At 37.2% G+C, this 20,879-nt stretch overlaps 1 protein-coding gene across 2 annotated transcripts in view; it reads left to right on the top strand.

Annotated features, from left to right (window-relative positions):
* Window positions 1–131: 131 nt before the first annotated feature.
* Window positions 132–20,879, top strand: part of si:dkey-237i9.1 (SEC14-like protein 1) — a 116,497-nt gene continuing 95,749 nt past the window's right edge. For both annotated transcript variants that reach the window (XM_052140752.1, XM_052140753.1), the window contains exons 1-2: window positions 132–338; window positions 4,159–4,248. In XM_052140752.1, coding sequence (XP_051996712.1) covers window positions 4,186–4,248 — 63 coding nt within the window. In that variant the 5' untranslated portion in view covers window positions 132–338; window positions 4,159–4,185. The remainder of the gene's footprint in view (window positions 339–4,158; window positions 4,249–20,879) is intronic.

Raw genomic sequence — 20,879 nt, forward strand, 5'->3', positions numbered from 1 at the left:
CGCTGTTTGGTTGACAATCAGTCGCATGAAGGAGATCACAACAGCAGCAAACTGTTCTGAAGAAAAAAAAAAAAAAAACTGAGCAGAGGAGGAGGAGCGTTGTTTTCATACACTGTGTGATGGATTAGATTCAGCAGCAGTGGAGCTGTGAGTCTCGAAAGGGCCTGGTCGGAATCACCGCTCGGCTTTAACTCGTATTCAGATTAGTCATGGAGATACAGAACCCAGCTTCATCATCCAGATTTTGAAGAACAACATTCACATTTATAAGGACGACTGCTTTATCTCTTAATAATTTACGAGAAATAATTTTTTTTTGTTCCGATCAGTTTGATTTGGTAAGTACACACGGATAAAGTCTTAAGAATGCAACTGAAATAAGAATACTGGTTGATTTATGTTTTAATTATTTATGTAATTTTGACATTTACCGGCGGGTCTTCGCTGAACTCGTTAAAACTGTTTGCTAACACAGATAGCATGTCTGCAGTCTATCATAACAGTTTATATATATGTACTCTTCGTGTTAAGCAATAGTATAACGAATAGCAAATCTACTAAAATACACAATGTTTTAAATGTAATTGAGTAATATTTTGAATTTAATGTGAGGAACGTCAAGAGATTGCGGGTTGTATGCTAATACGCGTTAGCTGCATAGCTCAGGCTAATGTGACATTCATAATAAACATTAAAAGGAAGTGCCATTCACAAATAATTGTGATTATTTGTAAAGTGGAAACACAATTCTGATATATCTTATAATAACAGATATGTCGGGAGTTGGTATTATGTTTATTCGAAATGTTTCTGAGCCCTTGGTTCTAGAATGCGTATGAAATTATATCAGTTATTTTTTCCTGTTTTACACGGTGTGATCTTTTTTACTCAGATCACAACCATAAAATGCTGGTATGTGCAGTTTAATCTGGCTTAATGCAATGTTGCTTACAGGAATGGTGCATTTTTCTTTGACCATTATAGTCATACCTCTTAGACACGGGTGTTATGACAGTATTAGGGTTGCAGCGGTGTGAGATTTTCACGGTATGATAACCGTCTCAGAAAATATCACGGTTTCATGGTATCACTGTATTCGGTATTACACAATTACTATGTTCAGTGAAAACAGAAGGGTTATTTTATTTATTTATTTATTTATTTTGAGCAAACACTTATTATAATTGAAACTTGAAACCATTTATTTAATTGAAGTATGTCTATAAAAAAAGTCTCACTTTTGAAAATAAAATAAGAAAGCTAACATAATTATAATTATAAATCGAATCATAAACATGATAAAAAAATAGCATGTAACTATAAAATGTAATATAACTAAAGCATGTTAGTTTACATGTTAGCACAGCATGTTAAATTAACTACTAAATGAAAAATAACATCAGCTGTGTGAGCTTTTAAAGTAATGTCTGATGATTATTAAAAATTAACATATATAGCACCTTTAACTCAGTGCTTCTCAACTGGTTTTCAAGTGTTGGGTTGCATTTCCTTTTATGTTGCATAGTTTTGTTCATGGTTTTCAAGTACAAGATATGCATCAAGTGACTATTTTTGTTGTTGACGTCAGGAAGTTTTCTCTCCCCCATTTAAAAATTGAAGAGCATATTTACTTGTATGAGCACATTATTATCCTGTTTGTTAACTAATATTACATATTTATACACATATTACACGGAAGGAAATGCTCCTTATTACCATGGTTAGGTCAGTGTGCTAGTCTTAAATAATAGTTACACACATGCGAAAGTGCAGATGAGAAGCCTTTAGCTTCCTTTAGCCTTTAGGTGGGCAACTATTTTGGTAAAGGGGTCACATCGGGCTTTAAGTAGTGCATAGGGATACAATGTTCTGCATTGATTTGGTTTTTGTATCTTTTAAAACCAGAAATAGTTGTGTACTCCATTTTCAGATTTTTAAATTTTCTGTGGAACAGTGAGACTATTCTGCAATTGCCTAAATTATTGTATTGCTCTACAAAGATAGACACTTTTCTATCAGGCATTGAAAAACTGAATAAAGGCTGAGCTTATACAATTATTTTACCATCTCTACTTCCCTGTTCATTTATTACTCAATTTAACACACTCTACATTAGGGGTCTGTTTTAATAATATATATATTTTTTAATTTATAGAACTTTTAGTGTTTTTTGCAAAGCAGACGAGTTCTAAAACATTACCAGTTTACATGCTAAAAGGGTCATGATGCGGGTCTCCTCAGTGGTTTGACTTTCATCACACAACTGAATAACACAGGCTGCATGACTATGATAAATGATTACTGCAAGAGTTAGATTAACATACAGGTGCGAAGGGACTTCAACATTTCTAAATTGCACAAATAAAAAATACATGTACATATTCGTCTCTGGCTTGCTTTTGCTCGCACGTCAATGATTACCCCTCCATGTGTCAGTGATGCCGATATCTACTTCTATATTTAATTTAATCACTGAGAAGGTTTACCTGCAAAATTAGTAGCACCAAACATCACCAAACATCTTAACACATTCTGTGTTAAGAATGGACACAGAGTAGCCGTATAAGACTTCCTTGAGCAGAATATTGCACTACAGATCGCTAAATTTGTTCAAAGGGGAAAGAAAGCGAGAGACAGAAAAAGTGCAATCGCGTGCATGGTTGCCAGATTACACAAAATAAGTATAACATTAGGCGGAATATTTCCAATTTGCGCAAGTATAAATCTCAAACTTGGGGTGTTGAGTCTCTTATCTGGCAACCATGAGCATGTAAACGCTTGTGGATGCGCGTGACGTCCCAATGCAAGTTAACTGAATTATCCAAACGGGAAAAAAACTATTTTATGATAAATGAGCCGCTGGCCACATTAAACCATGTGGAGAGCCTGATTCAGCCCGCGGGCCGTAAATTGCCCATGTCTGCTTTAGCTGTTTGCGAGATTATCATTAAATCTGCCTTGGCAGTCCTAAATAGTCGATCACTTGGGCGGCCGCCGAAATATCTTCAATGGGAGAACCATGGCATTGCTCTTTCCCTGCTTTCCGTGACCCAGTCCGAATAGACCAGTTGATAAACGCTGCTTTAACTCACTCACTCACACACACACACACACTCATGTCAGACCCCCTTGCCTCACTTCTCTCTGACATTTTCTCCGCTGCATTTGTGTGTGTGTGTGAGAGAGATGCAAGTTGATGAGTCTGACAGGCAGACAAGGAGGAAAGGAGATGCGCACGCGCATTTGAGATTCTCCGTCCGGTTGCATTTTTTTCTCAATACCGTAAATAAGCAAATGTACATGGTATGATAACCGTCAATTTTCAAACCGTGGTATACCGTGAAACAGGTATACCGCTGCAACCCTAGATAGTATGCATGTTTGGAAAGACCATTCTGTTTTATTGGTTGATGTAGAGTGTTTTCATACATTCGCAGTTGTGCTCCTCCCTTGTGACCTGTATAGACATACGATGTAACTTAATTTAAAAATGTATTCTTTTCCTACGTGCCAAAAGAAATCAACAAGTTAAGTGCTAAAGAAGTAACATGATTTAGAGGCTGAACATGCTTTTACTGGGGAGGTAATATTGAGAAATATGCCTCAGCCATTGCTTGGTACATTGGGACAGAGATAGAATGTGAAACAGACCGCAATTATCAAATGTTTATAAACGAATACATGCAAAAAATAGATATAAATGGCAAGTTGTATCTGTTATTGATGGATAGCTTGATTTGCTTTTGGATAACATGTATATAAAAAAAGCTTTCCAGATATAGGGAAAGCACAATCCTAAAGAACCTCAACTTTCCCTCGTTCCTATATCTGTTTGTGTAATCAGGCAGTGGGATTGACCCAACACTGACAGCCTATACTGGACATTTCTGAAATTCATTTCCTTCGAACAGTCTATGATCTACAGAATTTTTATATTAGATACTACAGTCGAAGTCTTACGCATTTACATATTCAAAATGTATGGTTATTTGTACGGGTTTTTAATGATGATGTGTTTGTCTACACGTTGGGCTGATTTGCTTGTATGTATGGTGTAATATTAATTTTGAGAATTATGTCTAAATCTGGCAGTTTTATTATTTAAGATGCAATATTTGACTGCTTTCCTCACTTTGTCTTTTTTAAAAAAAAATATAGGTTGTTGGCACCGTTGTAGGCCTTATCATGGTGCAGAAGTATCAGTCCCCTGTGAGGGTGTACAAACATCCTTTTGAGCTGGTCATGGCGGTAAGTGTCAACCACAATCTTAACAGTCCATAACACGTTATTGTAGCCACTTAATTTTTCATCAGGCTATGGATAGATTAAATAGTGAGCTATCATCCTGTCTTCCTTCAATTTAAGGTGTCACTAAAGCCAGATCATTGTCTTTTGTGGCAGTCTCACACACAGGAATGTGAAATAGTGTAGGTATTTATTTTTTATTTTTTTTACAGAGATCACTATGCGTGTAGTAGACCATTTGCAGGTTTAAAGATTGATCATGCACACGTTTTCTAGTAAGTGCAGAGTTCTCAGCATATGTAGTGTGTAGAAAAAGGAAAGCTATATTTTAGCTATCAAACCAGTGTCTTTCATCACAGAACAGCAGTTTCTTTAGTATATTGTCAGATTGGCACTGTAATTGCAGTGGGAACAAGCACAGTTTGTCATCCTGTAGGGATGTTGAGACCTTTGGGTAGTCATTATTGCAGTATGCAATAACGGCCTCACTAGAACAGGTTGTTCCTTCATGACAAGCAAGCTCTCCAATAGCAACCTTTTATACCACTGCCTGATTAACGCACTCACATAACATAAACAAAGATTAGCACTTTAAGTAATTAGTCACCAGCATTGAACATTGTTGTCCCTAGATCAGTTGTACTGATGTCAGAGCAGCCATAGCACAGTATTCCCTAACCTCCTGAAATGTTCTGAGATCAGTGCTATTGTTGGTGATAATTCACTGGTAGTAGAAAAACAGCTGCCAAGAGAAAGTGGAAGTTAACTTTAATTTTGAACTTTGAGGTTTGGCTTACCTTTCTGAAGTTCCATCTGATTCCTTCAAATAATATATATTGAATGAATCTCAAAAGCATATTGGGTTACACATGGGGTGTAAATGTTTGCACTGACAATAATTTTATTAGATTACAATTCTTTGCCTAACGATTTGATGCAACTTGAAATCTGAAATTTGTTCGTAATGTGATTATTTTAGAACTATTCATAATTATAAAAAAAAATATGCATTAGACTTGCGTACTAGAGTTACATATGCATTTAGGCAGGGCTCAACATTAAGCATTGTCATGTGCTTGTCTTCCGGACAAGTAAATACATCATTCACTTGTCAGAGTAAAAAAGTTAACCCTCTGGGGTCTGAGGGTATTTTTTGGGCACTGGAGAAGTTTTGAAATGCCTTGACATTTGTGCTTTTTTCAGTTGCTTAAAAACATATTAATGCCTAAAGTCTGATAACACTGTATTCAGCACAAACTGGGCTACAGTAATATGTGAGCAACATGTGTGTACAGGTTTGTATTTTTGAGAAAATAATGTTTATGCATGGTTTTTGAAAAAACTAAAATTTTAAGTAATTGAGGTCATATAACACATACTAAACATCTGTCCACAAGACTTTTGAGAACTGGATCTTGTAGCCTAGAGTTTTTGCTACAAAATGATGTGAAAACCATCCTGATCACTCATTCATACAAAACAATATAGTAATTTAACTTTTGTGAGACAATTTTAGTGTTGAAAGGTAATATGCGAGGAGGCGTGAATAATCATGAATATGGATTGTAATTCACACCTGAGAGACAAAAGACGCCTCCCCTGGGCCTATCAATGAGGAATGTGACTGAGATAGAATGAATGTGAGAAGACTTAATGATTAAAATCAAGTTTTAAGTTAAAAGAAGTAATCTGACTATACATTTTCTTTACTTAAAGACTTTACTTAATTTTAGACCTACACTGCTCACCAAGACTGGATTTATTTGATCCAAAATACAACATTGATATTCTGAGCTCTTTTTACAATTAAAATAACAGTTTTCTATTTGAATATATTGTAAAATGCAATTTGTGATCAAAGCTGAATTTTCAGCATCATTACTGCAGTGTTCAGTGTCTCAAGATCCTTCAGAAATCATTATAATATGCTGATTTTCTAATATGGGCATATTTAAAGTGCATTTTACTCATTTAACCTGAACATATATTTGCAAGCACAAGCTTTGTTGATGATAATGAGGAAGCATAAACACTAGATAAAATATTATCTAAACATTAATATTATTTTTATATCATATTACATATCATATTTATATCATACAGCATACAATTTAAATGTCTGCTTTAGCCAAAACAGCATGTAAATGTAACAAAAACTTGCCTATTAGGACATATTTAAATTTTCAATTCTCTGAATCCTGGCTGGCAAGTCTGTAAACAGTCCCACTATTAAAATATGTACATGTTTAAATAAAATAAGCATGTCAACTAATGAAAACTAAATGACTTACTCGTCCGAAATCCTCGGCTGGATCAAGTCTCTCTTCAAAATACAAAAGTTCATCGGAGTCCCGCTCTTCTTCTGAGGAAAATGTTAACTCCTCCTTAATATCCTGGAGCTTTCTCGCCTGTGTATTGTTGCAAATAAGCAGAAAAATGAATTAAATATGTTTACAACCTCACAGTTAACATTTGCATTGATCATCTCAGGACATTAGCATATGAAAGGCGCTCTCTGCTGGTGGGTGGGATCACATTACAGATAATTAGAAATCCAAGTAAAAACTGTACATCGCTTCGTTTCAAACAGATTGCATTGCAGGAGAATATTTGTTTTAAATTTGAATTGTTTTATTTAAAAGTAGAAATCTTAAGTTTCTTTAGACATATGTTTCATGTTTGTGTGATAATTATTCGTAGAGTTTCTGAAATATGCTTGTGAACACAGAGACTGCTGAAAGCTCACCCCTTTTATTTTCATTATTTTATAAAAGCACAAGATTTTGTTGTTATTGTGAGTGTACACAAATAAAAGTAGACCATTTATAGTCTCTAATGATGTCTTACACTTATCTGTATACCCAAAAATGACGGAGTATTTTAAGTTGTTTCTACTGTAATGACGAAAATGTCCAGCAGGACGCGCCGGCGCGTCCGTCGACCCCAGAGTGTTAAGAGAAAAAAGGACATTTAAGTTACATGCTCAAGGAACGTGCCAAAGTTTGTTGTATTTTTTCTAAAATTATGACCGATGCCCAACCTAATAGTGTACCTGTGCAATCAACTAAATTCTCTGCGACAGAAATATAAACTGCACTGGGTTGGAGAGGAGGCTATTGTCATATGATAATTATTTTATTTTATGTATTGTAGTCAATTAAAGAAAAGTCTCCATCGCAACCATTAACAGCAGGGGTGCTCACACTTCTATGGAATGAGATCTACTTTTTCATCATGTTAATGCAGCGAGATCTACCATGTACACTTAAGTCTATACATTATCACAATACCAAAAATTCAGTAGTCGGTAGTGAATAGTGACTATTCTCAATACCAGCTTCAAAACCTCATCAAATAATAACACTTAATATGTTTATTATGGAAGAATGACTTCAAGCTATTAATTATTCAAGACTAGGAAACAGTCAGTAATGGGACTGCACAGTTAATCGAAAAACTAATCGCGATGTACGATTAAGGCTGCCACGATTATTTAATAGTGAAAACTGACAATTACAGCGTTATGTTTAAGTCTGCTCCTGTTGCGTCAAAGGTTTCTATTTTCAACATGTTTTTGCAGTGGTTGTGTATTCTAACCAATCGCTAACATGTCCGTTGAGCAATTAAACAGCAATGGCCAATCAGACCCGTTTAGATTAGTCCTCCGTCCTATCTGTAATGACAACTGATCCTAATGCGCAAGTTTTAAACCATTCGAATGCCCAGATGCTTGCTTAATTTTCTTGCTCTGTTCGCGCAGCACACGAAAATGAATACTGAGGAAACGTCACCTGACAATTGAAAAGAAGCTGTAGAACAAGAACAAAAAGCACTTTGTAATTATTTTGGATTCATTGCATATTGCACCACTTGCTTTGAACATAGATGTTTAAAACACTGCAAATGAGCAACACGACAAATCGAAAAACGCTCCTGTTCTAATCAAGGCACAGACGCGGTGTAAATAATTGAGTTGTTATGCTGATTAGACAGCTTTGTTTTTAATGAGCGCATTTGTGAGAGTGCAGAACATTGCACGGCGCGTCACTGAGTTTGCGACGAAATGCAGATCTAAAACAGTGTGAACATGCAGTGAGTGACAGCATTCATTGAAATGGGAGTTTGTCACTCAAAAAATGATCTAACGATGATCTTACATGAACAAGATCACCATTGAAGATCTAACGGGATGAATGGTCACCTGTCTCTCCGTGAAAGGTCTTACTGAACGCAGTAACTTTAATAGTAAAGCTTTAAATAAGTTTGAATATATCATATTATTTACTGTACGTGGACTAATAATTTAAGCAGTAATTTAGCAATAATTCAGTTTATTCTATACCATAGATATCAATTTAAAATAATTTTCATTTGCCTTACCTTAACAAAAATTATTACAATATAAAATACAATTAAGCCATATCACACGAGCAAGAGTGCGATATGGCACAACATCAGCACTGCTGTGATTCGGCCACAGGCCGAGTGCCGTAGGTAATTAAAGCAGTACTGATGTAGGACCATATAGCATGATTGCGTGTGATATTGCTTAATAGTTAATGAACAAGTACATTTAAAAAAATTTGGAAAAACTGATTAAAGCTGCGTTCACACTGCCAGCGACTTTATAAATGACATTCACAGATGCCATTCCATTGCTGTTGACAGCGAATCAATTTTCTTGCTGCTAAAAACAAACATTTTGGAGGGAAAAGACTAAATATAAATGGAATCAGTACATAAAATGCTTTATATCAAAGATGAACAAAAAATAAGGCATGCTCTTTGCCATAGCGGCTGTTTATCTGCGGCGAAAACGCAAACGCCGGTCTGTCTGGGACCACAAAAACATTCAATCACGGAGTCAGCACGGTGAGTACCACCGGCTGGTGCAGGAGCTGCGGCTGGATGAAGTCCGATTCCAGCAGTACTTCAGGCTTGACAGGACCCAGTTTGATGAGCTGCTGCAGAGGGTGGGTCTCCTGATCTTTCCATTACTGCAGGAGCTGAGAGGTAGAGAAGGATCACGTGAGCTCTACCATCTTCTCTCGTATTGGCTGGTGCTCCCGTAAGTCGCTCTACATTTGAATAAAGTTAAACTTTCACCCACATCTGGTCGCCAACGGTCGCGACCGCTCGTATTGCTGGAAGTCGCCAGCTCTGATTGAAAATTAATGGGATGGTGCTGCTGTCTCACGCGATGTCGCTGGCAGTGTGTACGCAGCTTAAGAGTCATAAAAACGCATTTGTGCATGGAACTACTTTCTTACATGACCAATCAGAATCTAATTTTTTAGATTTTAGATTTTTAGACGGATGGATGTGTGTGTGAGAGAGATGGAGCGTGTGTGATCACCTGTTGCTACACCCAATCAGAGATTCTGACAGCTTTCTGAAGGTCCGCTTTCTCAGTGGAATATAGACATCCAAGAGGGGTATTCCTCTCTATTTCGGGGTAGACGGTGCGCAAATATCATTCACTATAGAAACAGAAATGTCCTCTGCCATTTTAAACAGCATGTATCCAATGTGGAAACTCACGGAGCGCTGTCCTATGTAAACAATGACTAACGGATTCACTTTACATCACCAACTGGCTCATATTACACACAAAGATTATCTTTTGCCACCACCTGCTGGCTAAAATTAAAAAATAAAGACAATAACTTCTAACACACATGCACTACTCTTACACTTTAGTTTAGAACAGCACGAACACAAGCAGAGTGATACACACAGTGAAGCATCCGAGTGCTGATGCTGTCACACCATCAGTGCTCATGGAACGTCTCTCGTCCAATCAGATTCGAGGACCAGAACTAACTGTGGTATATTTAAGCAATATCACACGAGCAAGAGCGCAATATGGCCCTACATCAGCACTGCTGTGATTCGGCCGTAGGTAATTACAGCAGTGCTGATGTAGGGCCATATAGCATGATTGTGAGTGTAATATTGCTTATATACAACAGTTCAATGAACAAGTACATTTAAAAAAATTAGGAAAAACTGAGTATGGTCATAAAATCGCATTTGTGCATGGAACTACTTTCTTACGCGTCCGATCAGAATCTGCCATTGCTGGTTCAAAACAAATGATGTATCCAAGCCTCCGTTAGTAATTAAAAATGTTCACTTCAGAAATAGTATCACGGCTTGCGCTGTTTCTAACAAGTCATTGGATAAACGTGTGTGTGTTTGTGCGATCACCTGTTGCCACACCCAATTAGAGACTCTTACAGCTTTCTGAAGGTGGAATATAGACGTCCAAGTGGGGTATTCCTCTCTATTTCGGGGTAGCTGGTGTGCAAATGTCATTCACTATAGAAACAGTGATGTCCTCCACCATTTTATAGGAGGATCTTTGTTGACATCTTTGTACGCATGCGCGAGTGGTTGTGTGGCAACAAAACAAACAGTATGGCGGGCTGTAAAGACGCGACGAGCACTTTCAAGAGAGTTAGCGGGCGAAATCCACAATATATAAGCACTTTAACATCTGAAGACCGGAGGAGGTTTGGAGAGAAGCTCAAAATTTGTATTGGTGACAAAATCGAAGTTATTCAAAGCCCATATGAGATCTGGGATGACAAAAAACGTTGGTCCGACTCGCCCGTGTCTTGGCCACCAATCTGCTGGGGAGACATTTATTCTTATTTAATAGAAACCCCTGGACCCTTCACTCATGAAAGATTAAAGGCTTTCAAAAGTCTGGAGGCCTATGATTATTTTGTTTCTCGAAAAGTTGGGCCGATCTTTTCTGCCAAACAGAAAGCAGTGATCGTGCTAAAAGCAGAGGTTAGACCTGGCATCTCCCGTGGGAGATCGCCAAAGAGAACGGCGAAATAATCACTGCTCACTGCGACTGCAAAGCCGGGTAAGTCTTCATTGATCAGTGTTCTTATTTATTTATTTATTGAAAATGTAGTGACTGTTGTACCAATTCAATTGTGTTCAGTGTGAGACTTTCAATGGCGTCTGTACTATGGTGAAAAATTGTATATCACAGCTTACACATTTCTCCTTCTTTCAAATCCAGTCTTGGAGAAACATGCAGTCATGTAGCAGCTTTAATGTTTAAAGTAGAAGCAGCTGTCAGGATAGGACTTACAAATGCTGCATGTACTAGTGAGGCTTGCAGGTATCAAAGCACAGCTACAGAATATAATATTTTGTTATTCTGATAAGATTAACTAGATATGGACACTCTTGTCAATATGAATTAGGTAGATTCGGTTGATTTGACTCAGTTTTTTTTTTTTTTTAATCTTCTATAAATACATAGTCACTAAGACTTACCATGAACAAAATGAGCCTCACAAACTCGATCAGAAGCTGCAGGAATCCAGGCTTTCTTCGAGCGCCCAGGTTCAATCGCCTAATTGCACGCTAACCATTTCTTTCGTTTTTCGCGATCCTTTTCGGAGGGAATTCGAAAACTTTTTATCAGGCCCCCAACGAGCCGTACAATCGACCACACAGCAAGAGTGAACCATCCTCTTCTCTAAATCCTCCTCCAAACGTGCAAAACAATCAAATTACAGGTATCTAGCGGTGTTTCCTGCCACACGATTCCCATGATGCAACGCGACAAACATAAACAATGACGTCACAAAAGATCCGCCTATACAGTATGTATCCAATGTGGAAACTTTCAGAGCGCTGTTCTATGTAAACAATGACTAACGGATTCACTTTACGTCACCAACTGGCTCATATTACACACAAAGATGATCTTTTGCCACCACCTGCTGGCTAATATATGTAATTTCAAAAATAAAGACAGTAACTCCTAACACATATGCACTATGCTTACACTTTAGTTTAGAATGGCACGAACACAAGTGGAGTGCTAATGCTGTCACACCATCAGTGCTCATGGAACGTCTCTCGTCCAATCAGAGTCGAGGACCGGAACTAACTGTGGTATATTACAATATAATGCTTAAAAGATGCTTAAAAGAAACTGGAGCGTAGCTCATATCCACCATTGAAATCTGCTACTCTGAAAAACCACATTGTTGCTTACTTTGTGACGTCACTGTAATAATTTTTTTTAATCAACATTAATAATCGTGATTACAATGTCAAGAGCAATAATCGACAATTATGATTTTTGCTATAATTGTGCAGCCCTAGTCAGTGATAAAATAACAATAAATAAACGCAATGAATAGAAATGGATCTAAAATTTTAGAACAACACACATACAAATTAAGAAAATTCAGTGCTTCGTTTTTAACAGCAGTATCAAATATTCAAGTAAACATTCAGAATGAAATGCATTATAAAACTACAGCCGTGGCCAAAAGTATTGGCAGTGACATACATTTTGTGTTTTGCAACCATTCTATTGCTGTTGACAGCTTTGTTTCAGTATTTGTAGATTATTTTTTCACATGTTTCTATGATATACTGGAAAACAATGATAAGCGTTTCAAAAATTTTAAAGGCTTTTATTGGCAAAAACACTCAATTTATGCAAAGAGTCAATATTTGTGTTTGCCCTTGTTCTTCATAACCTCTTTTTTCACTCAGGCATGCTGGATATCAGCTTCTGGGCCAAATCCTTACTGATGGCGATCCATTCTTGCCTTATTAGTGCTCAGAGTTGGTCACAATTTGTGGAATTCTGCTTGTCCACTCGTCTTTTGAGGATTGAACACAGGTTCTCTATGGGATTAAGATCCGGGAAGTTGCCTGGCCATGGATCCAAAGTTTCAATGTAATGATCTCCGTGCCACTTTATTAGCACTCTTGCCTTGTGACATGGTGCTCCATCATGCTAGAAAATGCACGGATCATTACTAAATTACTCCTGGGTCGTTGGGAGAAGTTGCTCTAGCAGGACGTTTTGATACCATTCTTTATTCATGGCAGTGTTTTTGGCAGAATTGTGAGAGAGCCTGTTCCCTTGGATGAAAAGCAACCCCACACATTCGTGGTCTCAGGATGCTTCACTGTTGGCACGACACCGGACTCATGGTGGCGTTTACCTGTTCTTCTCCAGACTATCGATTTTCCAGATGTCCCAAACTGTCGGAAGGGGGCTTCATCAGAGAAAATAACTTTGTATCAGTCTTCTGCTGTCCATTCCTTGTACTTCCTGCAGAATTTCAGTCTGTCCTTGATGTTTTTCTTTTAGAGAAGTTGCTTATTTGCTCCCCTTCTTGACACCAGGCCATTGTCCAATAGTCTTTGCCTCACTGTATGGGCAGATGCACTCACACCCACCTGCTGCCAATATTGAGCAAGCTCTGCACTGGTGGTGACACGATTCCGTAGATGACTCCTTAGGAGCAGACAGTCCTGGCACCTGCTGGACACACTGGGACGTCCTGAAGCCTTCTTCACTGCAGTTGAACCTCTTTCCTTGAAGTTCTTGATGATCCGGTAAATGGTTCTTTTAGGTGCAATATTCTTTGCAGCAATTTCCTTTCATGTGAGGCCATTTTGATGCAAAGCGATGATGGTTGCACGTCTTCCTTTAGAGGTAACCATTGTGAACAAGAACACAATTGATTGGAAGCACTTCTTCCCTCGTTTTATAGCAATCAGTCTGCTCTTATAATCCAATCAGAATGATAGTGATTTCACCTGACTAGTACTCCTTCACACTTTCCTAGGTGCTGCTGATATGATTAGTGAAATGATGTTAGCTGGTCATTTTGTGCAAGGGCCAAAAAAGAGTGAAATTTGGGTATTTGTGAAGGACAATGACGCTTTTTGCAATTATTTAAAATGCATTTGATCACTCTGCACAATAATCTAGAAACAATGTGAATCAACACCACAACAACTGAAGCAGAAAATTTTGTGAAACACAAAATTTATGTCACTGCGAATACTTTTGGCCACGGCTGAACTACTGGTCTTTACTGTATGATTATAATACATCTAATACTTTAAAGCTACTAAAGTTACCCAGTCAAGAGCAGTGATTTTTGCATTTTCTTGTAATGTTTTTTTGATCACTCTCTGTGCTCTCACTCTCTATTGAATACCTCCCATTACCGGTGTTTTGGCAGAATTTTTAAATTAATTTGACCGTTCAGACACACATTAGCGTGAGCATTTTCAGAACACATGCGCATGTTTTTCGTCATACACACAATATACACCTGTCAATCAAATAGGGCACAGCTGTTACTAGATCACTAGTGAAATATAAAATTACGTCCTCTGGATTACTTTCAACAGCAGAATAAGAATATGAACTTTCTAATTACTGACACAGGCCTAAGCTATCACAATTATAGCTGGTTATTTTTTGGTTATTGAAGTTTTAATTAGTATAGCTTGTCAGTCAAGTAAAAATGTCTTTCACTTGCCCATTCAAAAGTCATGCGTTAATGTCTATCCCTGATTAGGACCAAGCAAGTTGGTCTTAGGCTATGTGTGGCTGCATATATAAGCAGAAAATGTATACTAATTTTGCATGTATTATAAATCTGATATATCTGAAATCACTCCCTATTGTGCACTGTGTCATTCACCTTAAAGAGAGTAAGTGTATGATTTCCTTCAGTCATGTATATTTAGGCTTTATTCTAATTGTGGATCAACTATTTTATGAAGAAATAACACATTTTAAGGATATATGTATAAAGCAAAATAAACAATATATGGAGATGAAAGCCATGGCAATTTACTTAAAATGGTCAAATGGAAGCAAAACAGTTATGAATAATGACACAAAGCCGAACTCGGCAGCATTCACCTATCCGTCCATTTACCCGCTTGTCCTTTGTAGGGTAAGGAGTGAACTCGGCAGCATGATCTCTCTTAATTTAAAGTGCTTTTTTTTCCCTCTCTTTTTAATCTTGCATGCTCCATGTCTGTTGCAAGAAGGCTTGTGAAATCTGAGACTGTATCTGTATCACTTTAGGTAGAAATATTGTAATGATAATCAGTTCTTTGTCAGATCGATGTATTGTGGCATCTATGCATATTTACACCCCTAGTTACACACCTAAACATTTAGTTTTGCATGATGAAATTTGGTTTCATTCAGACTTCAAGTCAAGTCATTTTTATTTGTTTAGCACTTTTCACAACACACATAGTTTCAGAGCAGCTTTACAGAAAATAATTCTGTAACAGAAAATTAAGCTGTAATGTCTTAAAGTCTTCATTGTGCATCTAAACTTCACTTATTATGTTTAAAGACTTGAATTAAAATTTTGCCATTTTGTTTAAAGCCCAAGAGCCACACAGAAACAAATATGCCCAAAAACTAGGGATGTTAATGAATAATCGCTGATGGATTATTTTTGTTGTTAATAATTTGATTAAGCTTATCGGTTGTCGATAAATAAATTTCAGCACAAATGCAAAGAGTTATCATTACAGCAGATAGAGTAAAGACTGTCTTATCTGCCACATGAGGGTGCACTGACACTCGCGTGCTGCATGTTATGTCCTGTCAGCAACACAAAATAAAAACGCTGTTTGTAAAGATGAAACGGTGGTCAGTATAATCGTGGAGTGCTTCTCTATAGATTAAATGTATGTTTACTGCATTAACCATGATAGTGTGTTAAAGTACAACATGACCACAACCATTGTTGTTCTGCCGGTCTCCCTGTATCATCGACAATCAAGTCAGTTCTCACCGGGAGAGCATGAGGCATATTCACCTGAAATCTCATCAGTGTAGAGTAGTGTTGTCACGGTACCAAAATTTCAGTAGTCGGTACCAATACCAGTGAAATTTCACGGTACTGGATACCATTTTCGGTACCAAAGCAAAACACAAAAACAGGTTACTGAACAAAACACTATTAATAACAGTCTACAAAACATTAGCAGCAGAACTAAGAACAAAACTATGCCATTGAGCAACACTTTAATTTAAATATATTATTTTTTAATTATAACAAAACTGAACAATGTATGCTTAAAGTATTTTTGAACACTTATATAAGATTTGCTTCAACTTTTGCAACTTTTAATTTAAGGTTTTACCAAGTACTAAAAAACAAAACCTAAATAAACAAGCATACAATAGAATTAATAAAAATCGATTTCCAAACTAATGTGGAATGTGCTCTCTTATTAATAAAGATGCATTTTGCCATTTTTCTTCATGATAAGAAATGCGTATATATATATATAGATAGATATATATAGATATAGATCTCTCTATATATATATTAGAGATGGAGATATATATATATATGAGATAGAGGTGTGTGTGTGTGTGTGTGTGTGTGTGTGTGTGTGTGTGTGTATATATATATATATATATATATATATATATATATATATATATATATATATATATATATATATATATATATATATATATATATATATATATATATATATATATGAATGAGATAGAGATATATCTCTCTCTCTCTCTCTCTCTCTCTCTCTCTATATATATATATATATATATATATGAATGAGATAGAGATATATCTCTCTCTCTCTCTCTCTCTCTCTCTCATATATATATATATATATATATATATATATATATATATATATATATATATATATATGAGATATATATTTCTATCTCAATTCAATTCAAAGGGGCTTTATTGGCATGAATGTAAACAATACAATATTGCCAAAGCAGAACTACATCTTAATCTATACATTTAGTTTAACAAATTTAACACATATAAAGAATAAATAATAAAAATAAATACAAAACAGATTCAGAACTGCTGAAGACACAGTGTTTAAATAACTGAAGATAACTGACATATACTTACACATAAATGAATATACACACACACACTGAGGGTCACTGTGGTGAACATTGGGGTGACACACGGGGGTAAAACACATAACACAGATTCACCCGCTGTCTCTCAGGCTGTGACACGTTAAAACGTATCTTGCAGCCAGTGTTGCTGTGTGTCCCTCTCCAAGTATTATGTTCATTTGTTCTTGTTCTGTCATTGTTATAAATTTGTCTATGCTGTGTGTTAATTTATGCATATAAATGTCCCTTGTATTTTTAAATTTTGGGCAGTGAAGGAGAAAGTGCACCTCTGTCTCAACCTCACCTGTCGTACAGTGAGCACACACCCTTTCTTCTCTGGGTAACCATGTTTTTCTGTGTCTGCCTCTCTCAATGGCGAGACTGTGCTCACTGAGCCTGTACTTGCTCAGGATCTGTCTCTGCTTTGTATCTCTGACAGTCAGGAGATACTCTTCCAATTCATACTTTGATTTTAGAGTCCGATAGAATTGTAATTTGCTTTGTGTTTTAGTTTCTTGATCCCAATGTTCCAGATAGGTGATTTGAGATTGTTTGATGATCTGATTTATTCTGATGTTTGGTTGTAAAGCAGTGCTGGTCTGAGGCTGGTTACTGTTAGTACTGTTAACCGGGTTAGTGAGTCTCAGAACCAGCTGACTGAGGGGACTGTTTTCAGGGTTCAGTTCTTGGGTTTGTAGCGCTTTATAATGAAGCGACTCTGTGGGACTTGATTTTAAATGCATCCAAAAATTTAGAGATCTTTTTTGTATGTTAATGATCAATGGGAATCGTCCTAATTCTGCCCTGCATGCATTATTGGGTGTTTTCCTTTGTAATTTCAACATTAATTTGCAGAATTCTGTGTGTAGGGCTTCTGTTGGATGTTTGTCCCATCTAGTGTAGCTCTGATCACTGATTGGACCCCATACCTCACTTCCATACAGCGCTATGGGCTGTACGACACTATCAAAGATCTTACACCAGATTGGAATCGGTAATTCAGTATTATAGAACTTTTTCTTAATAGCGTATAGAGCTCTTCTAGCTTTAGCTTTAAGTGCATTCACCGCCTTACTGAAACTCCCTGATGCAGTGATAATCAGCCCAAGGTAAGTGTACTGCATAGTGTGCTCTAGTGCGGTGCTGCCTAGAGAGAACTGGGCTGACATCTGGGCTTTTTCTGAAAGACCATAATGTTTGTCTTCTTCAGGTTTACTGCCAGGGCCCAGTTCTGGCAGTAGTTCTCCAGTAGGTCCAGATGTTGCTGTAATCCCTGTGCAGTGGGTGACAGCAGCACCAGGTCATCTGCATAGAGCAAAAACTTGATGTCTTTGTCTTGCAGAGTGAGTCCAGGGGCTGTAGACTGCTCCAACTGCACCGCTAATTCATTAATGTAAATGTTGAAGAGTGTTGGACTCGGACTACAGCCCTGCCGCACTCCTCTCTTCTGGGTGAAGAACTCTGTTTTTTTGTTGCCAATTCGTATTGCACATTTGTTGTCCGAATACATCGATTTAATGATGTCGTAAACTTTACCCCCTACACCACTTTGTAATAATTTGTAATATAGTCCGTCATGCCAAATAGAATCAAATGCTTTTTTGAAATCAACAAAGCATGCAAATATTTTTCCGTTTTTGGTCTGTTTTACGTGTTTATGGATTAGGGTGTGTAGGGTGTAAATGTGGTCCGTAGTTCTATATTTTGGAAGGAATCCAATCTGACTCTTGCTCAGGACATTGTGTTCGTTAAGGAAGTCTACAATTCTATTATTTAAAATACTACTAAATAACTTCCCCAGATTACTGCTCACACAAATGCCTCTGAAATTATTCGGTCCAGTTTGTCCCCACTCTTGTGAATTGGGGTAATAAGTCCTTGGCTCCAGATGTCAGGGAAACAGCCCGAACTAAGTACAAGGTTGAATAATTTGAGCACGGCCGTCTGCAGGTCAGGTGTGCTGTGTTTAAGCATTTCACCGAAGATGTTGTCAGCACCACAAGATTTTTTGCATTTTTGGTTTTTCAGTTTTTGGATTAATTCATCATGTGTGATTGGAAAGTCCAGTGGATTCTGGTTATTTTTTATTGCGTTTTCATATATCTGTAGTCTTTGTTTGACCTGATTATAATTCTCATTTAGTTGTTTTGGTGGTATTTCTTTATACAAGTTTTCAAAATGTTTTTTCCAGATTTCTCCATTTTGGATTGGCAAATCTTGTTGTTTTGTTGTGCTCAAATTATTCCACAAATCCCAGAACTGATTTTGATTTATTGATTGTTCAATTTCATGTAAGCTTTTGGTGAGATGGTGATGCTTTTTTACTCGAATCGTTTGTTTGTATTGTTGTAATTTGGAACAGTAGTCAATTCTTATGTCTGTATTGTTTAGTTCATTATGTTTCTGATTTGATAATTTTCTGAGTTGTTTTCTTAATGTTTTGCAGTCTGTGTCAAACCACTTTTCCGTTTTGGTTGTTTTTTTAGGATGTTTTTTGCCTTTCTTTTTCAACTCAGTTTTACAGGCTGCTTTTTTAAATATATTAATGATTTCATTTGTAGCCAAATTGACACCATCCTTGTTCATTCCAAATAGTTTGTGCATAAATGTAGTGATTAGGTTTTTCAGTTCTTCAGAATTTAGGGCCTGGATATATTTGTCCTTGCTGTCTGGAGTCCATCTGTATCTCTGCTGGACTGGATACATTTGACAGTTCTCCATTCTTCTATGTTTTGCTGTGTGGTGTCTTTTAATATATATATTAGTTTGGTTATAATCTGAGAGTGGAGTTTGCTGTCTGACAGTGAATGCACTGAAGGAGGAGGGGTCCATGTCAGTGATGGCATAGTCAACTACACTAGCTCCAAGACCTGAATAACACGTGAACCTCCCTAATGAGTCCCCTCTGATCCTGCCATTAAGTATGTACAGGCCTGAGGCTTGGCAGAGGTGCACTAATTCTGTACCATTTTTATTTACAGTATGGTCGAGATTGTTCCGTGCTGGGAGGTTTTTCGTGAGGCTCAGGGGCTCTGGCCAAACACATGTTTATTGCCCTTTGGGTCAATATTATCCGGTTCAGTTCCAGTTCTTGCGTTAAAGTCTCCACACAGCAGCACGTTTCCCTGGGCCTGGAAACGGCTGATCTCTGTGTGGATGTTGTTCAGATATTCCTCATCATGGTAAGGGATTCTGCTGGAGGATTGTAGATGGCACAGAGATATGTGTCTGTGGTACCAATGCCAATTTCATTGTTTAATTTTAGCCAACAGTGGAATTTTCCTAGTGTAATGGTAGAGATGTGTTTGGCCAGATCCTCCCTGTACCACACCAAAATCCCTCCCGAGTCTCGACCGCGATGGACTGTACTTAATTTAACCGAGGGCACAATTATTTCATAGTAGCCTGAGGGACAGTGGGTAAGCACATCTTGTCGACACCAGGTCTCAGTGAGAACAATAATGTCCACATCTGTGATATTTTTTACAAATTCTGGGTCTGTGCTTTTAAAGCCAAATGTAGAAGAATGAAGACCCTGAATGTTCCAACAACTTATTAGTAATGAACGCATTGACATTAATAAAGATAAACCTATTTGGTAAGACAGAGAGAAAACATGTACAATATATTGCATATATAAACACATACATGGCAAACAATTTACATTAGTGAATTATTGTTATTATTATTATTTATTTATTTCATATTGCTGAGTGAGTGTGTGTGTGTGTGTCTGTGTGAGAGTGAATGTGTGAGTGAGTGAGTGTGTGTGTGAATGTGTGTGTGGCTGTGTGAGAGTGAATGTGTGAGTGAGTGAGTGTGTGTGTGAATGTGTGTGTGGCTGTGTGAGAGTGAATGTGTGAGTGTGAGTGAGTGTGTGTGTGGCTGTGTGAGAGTGAATGTGTGAGTGAGT

This window comes from Xyrauchen texanus, chromosome 13, assembly GCF_025860055.1.
Source record: "Xyrauchen texanus isolate HMW12.3.18 chromosome 13, RBS_HiC_50CHRs, whole genome shotgun sequence".
In the NCBI taxonomy this organism is placed as follows: domain Eukaryota; kingdom Metazoa; phylum Chordata; class Actinopteri; order Cypriniformes; family Catostomidae; genus Xyrauchen; species Xyrauchen texanus.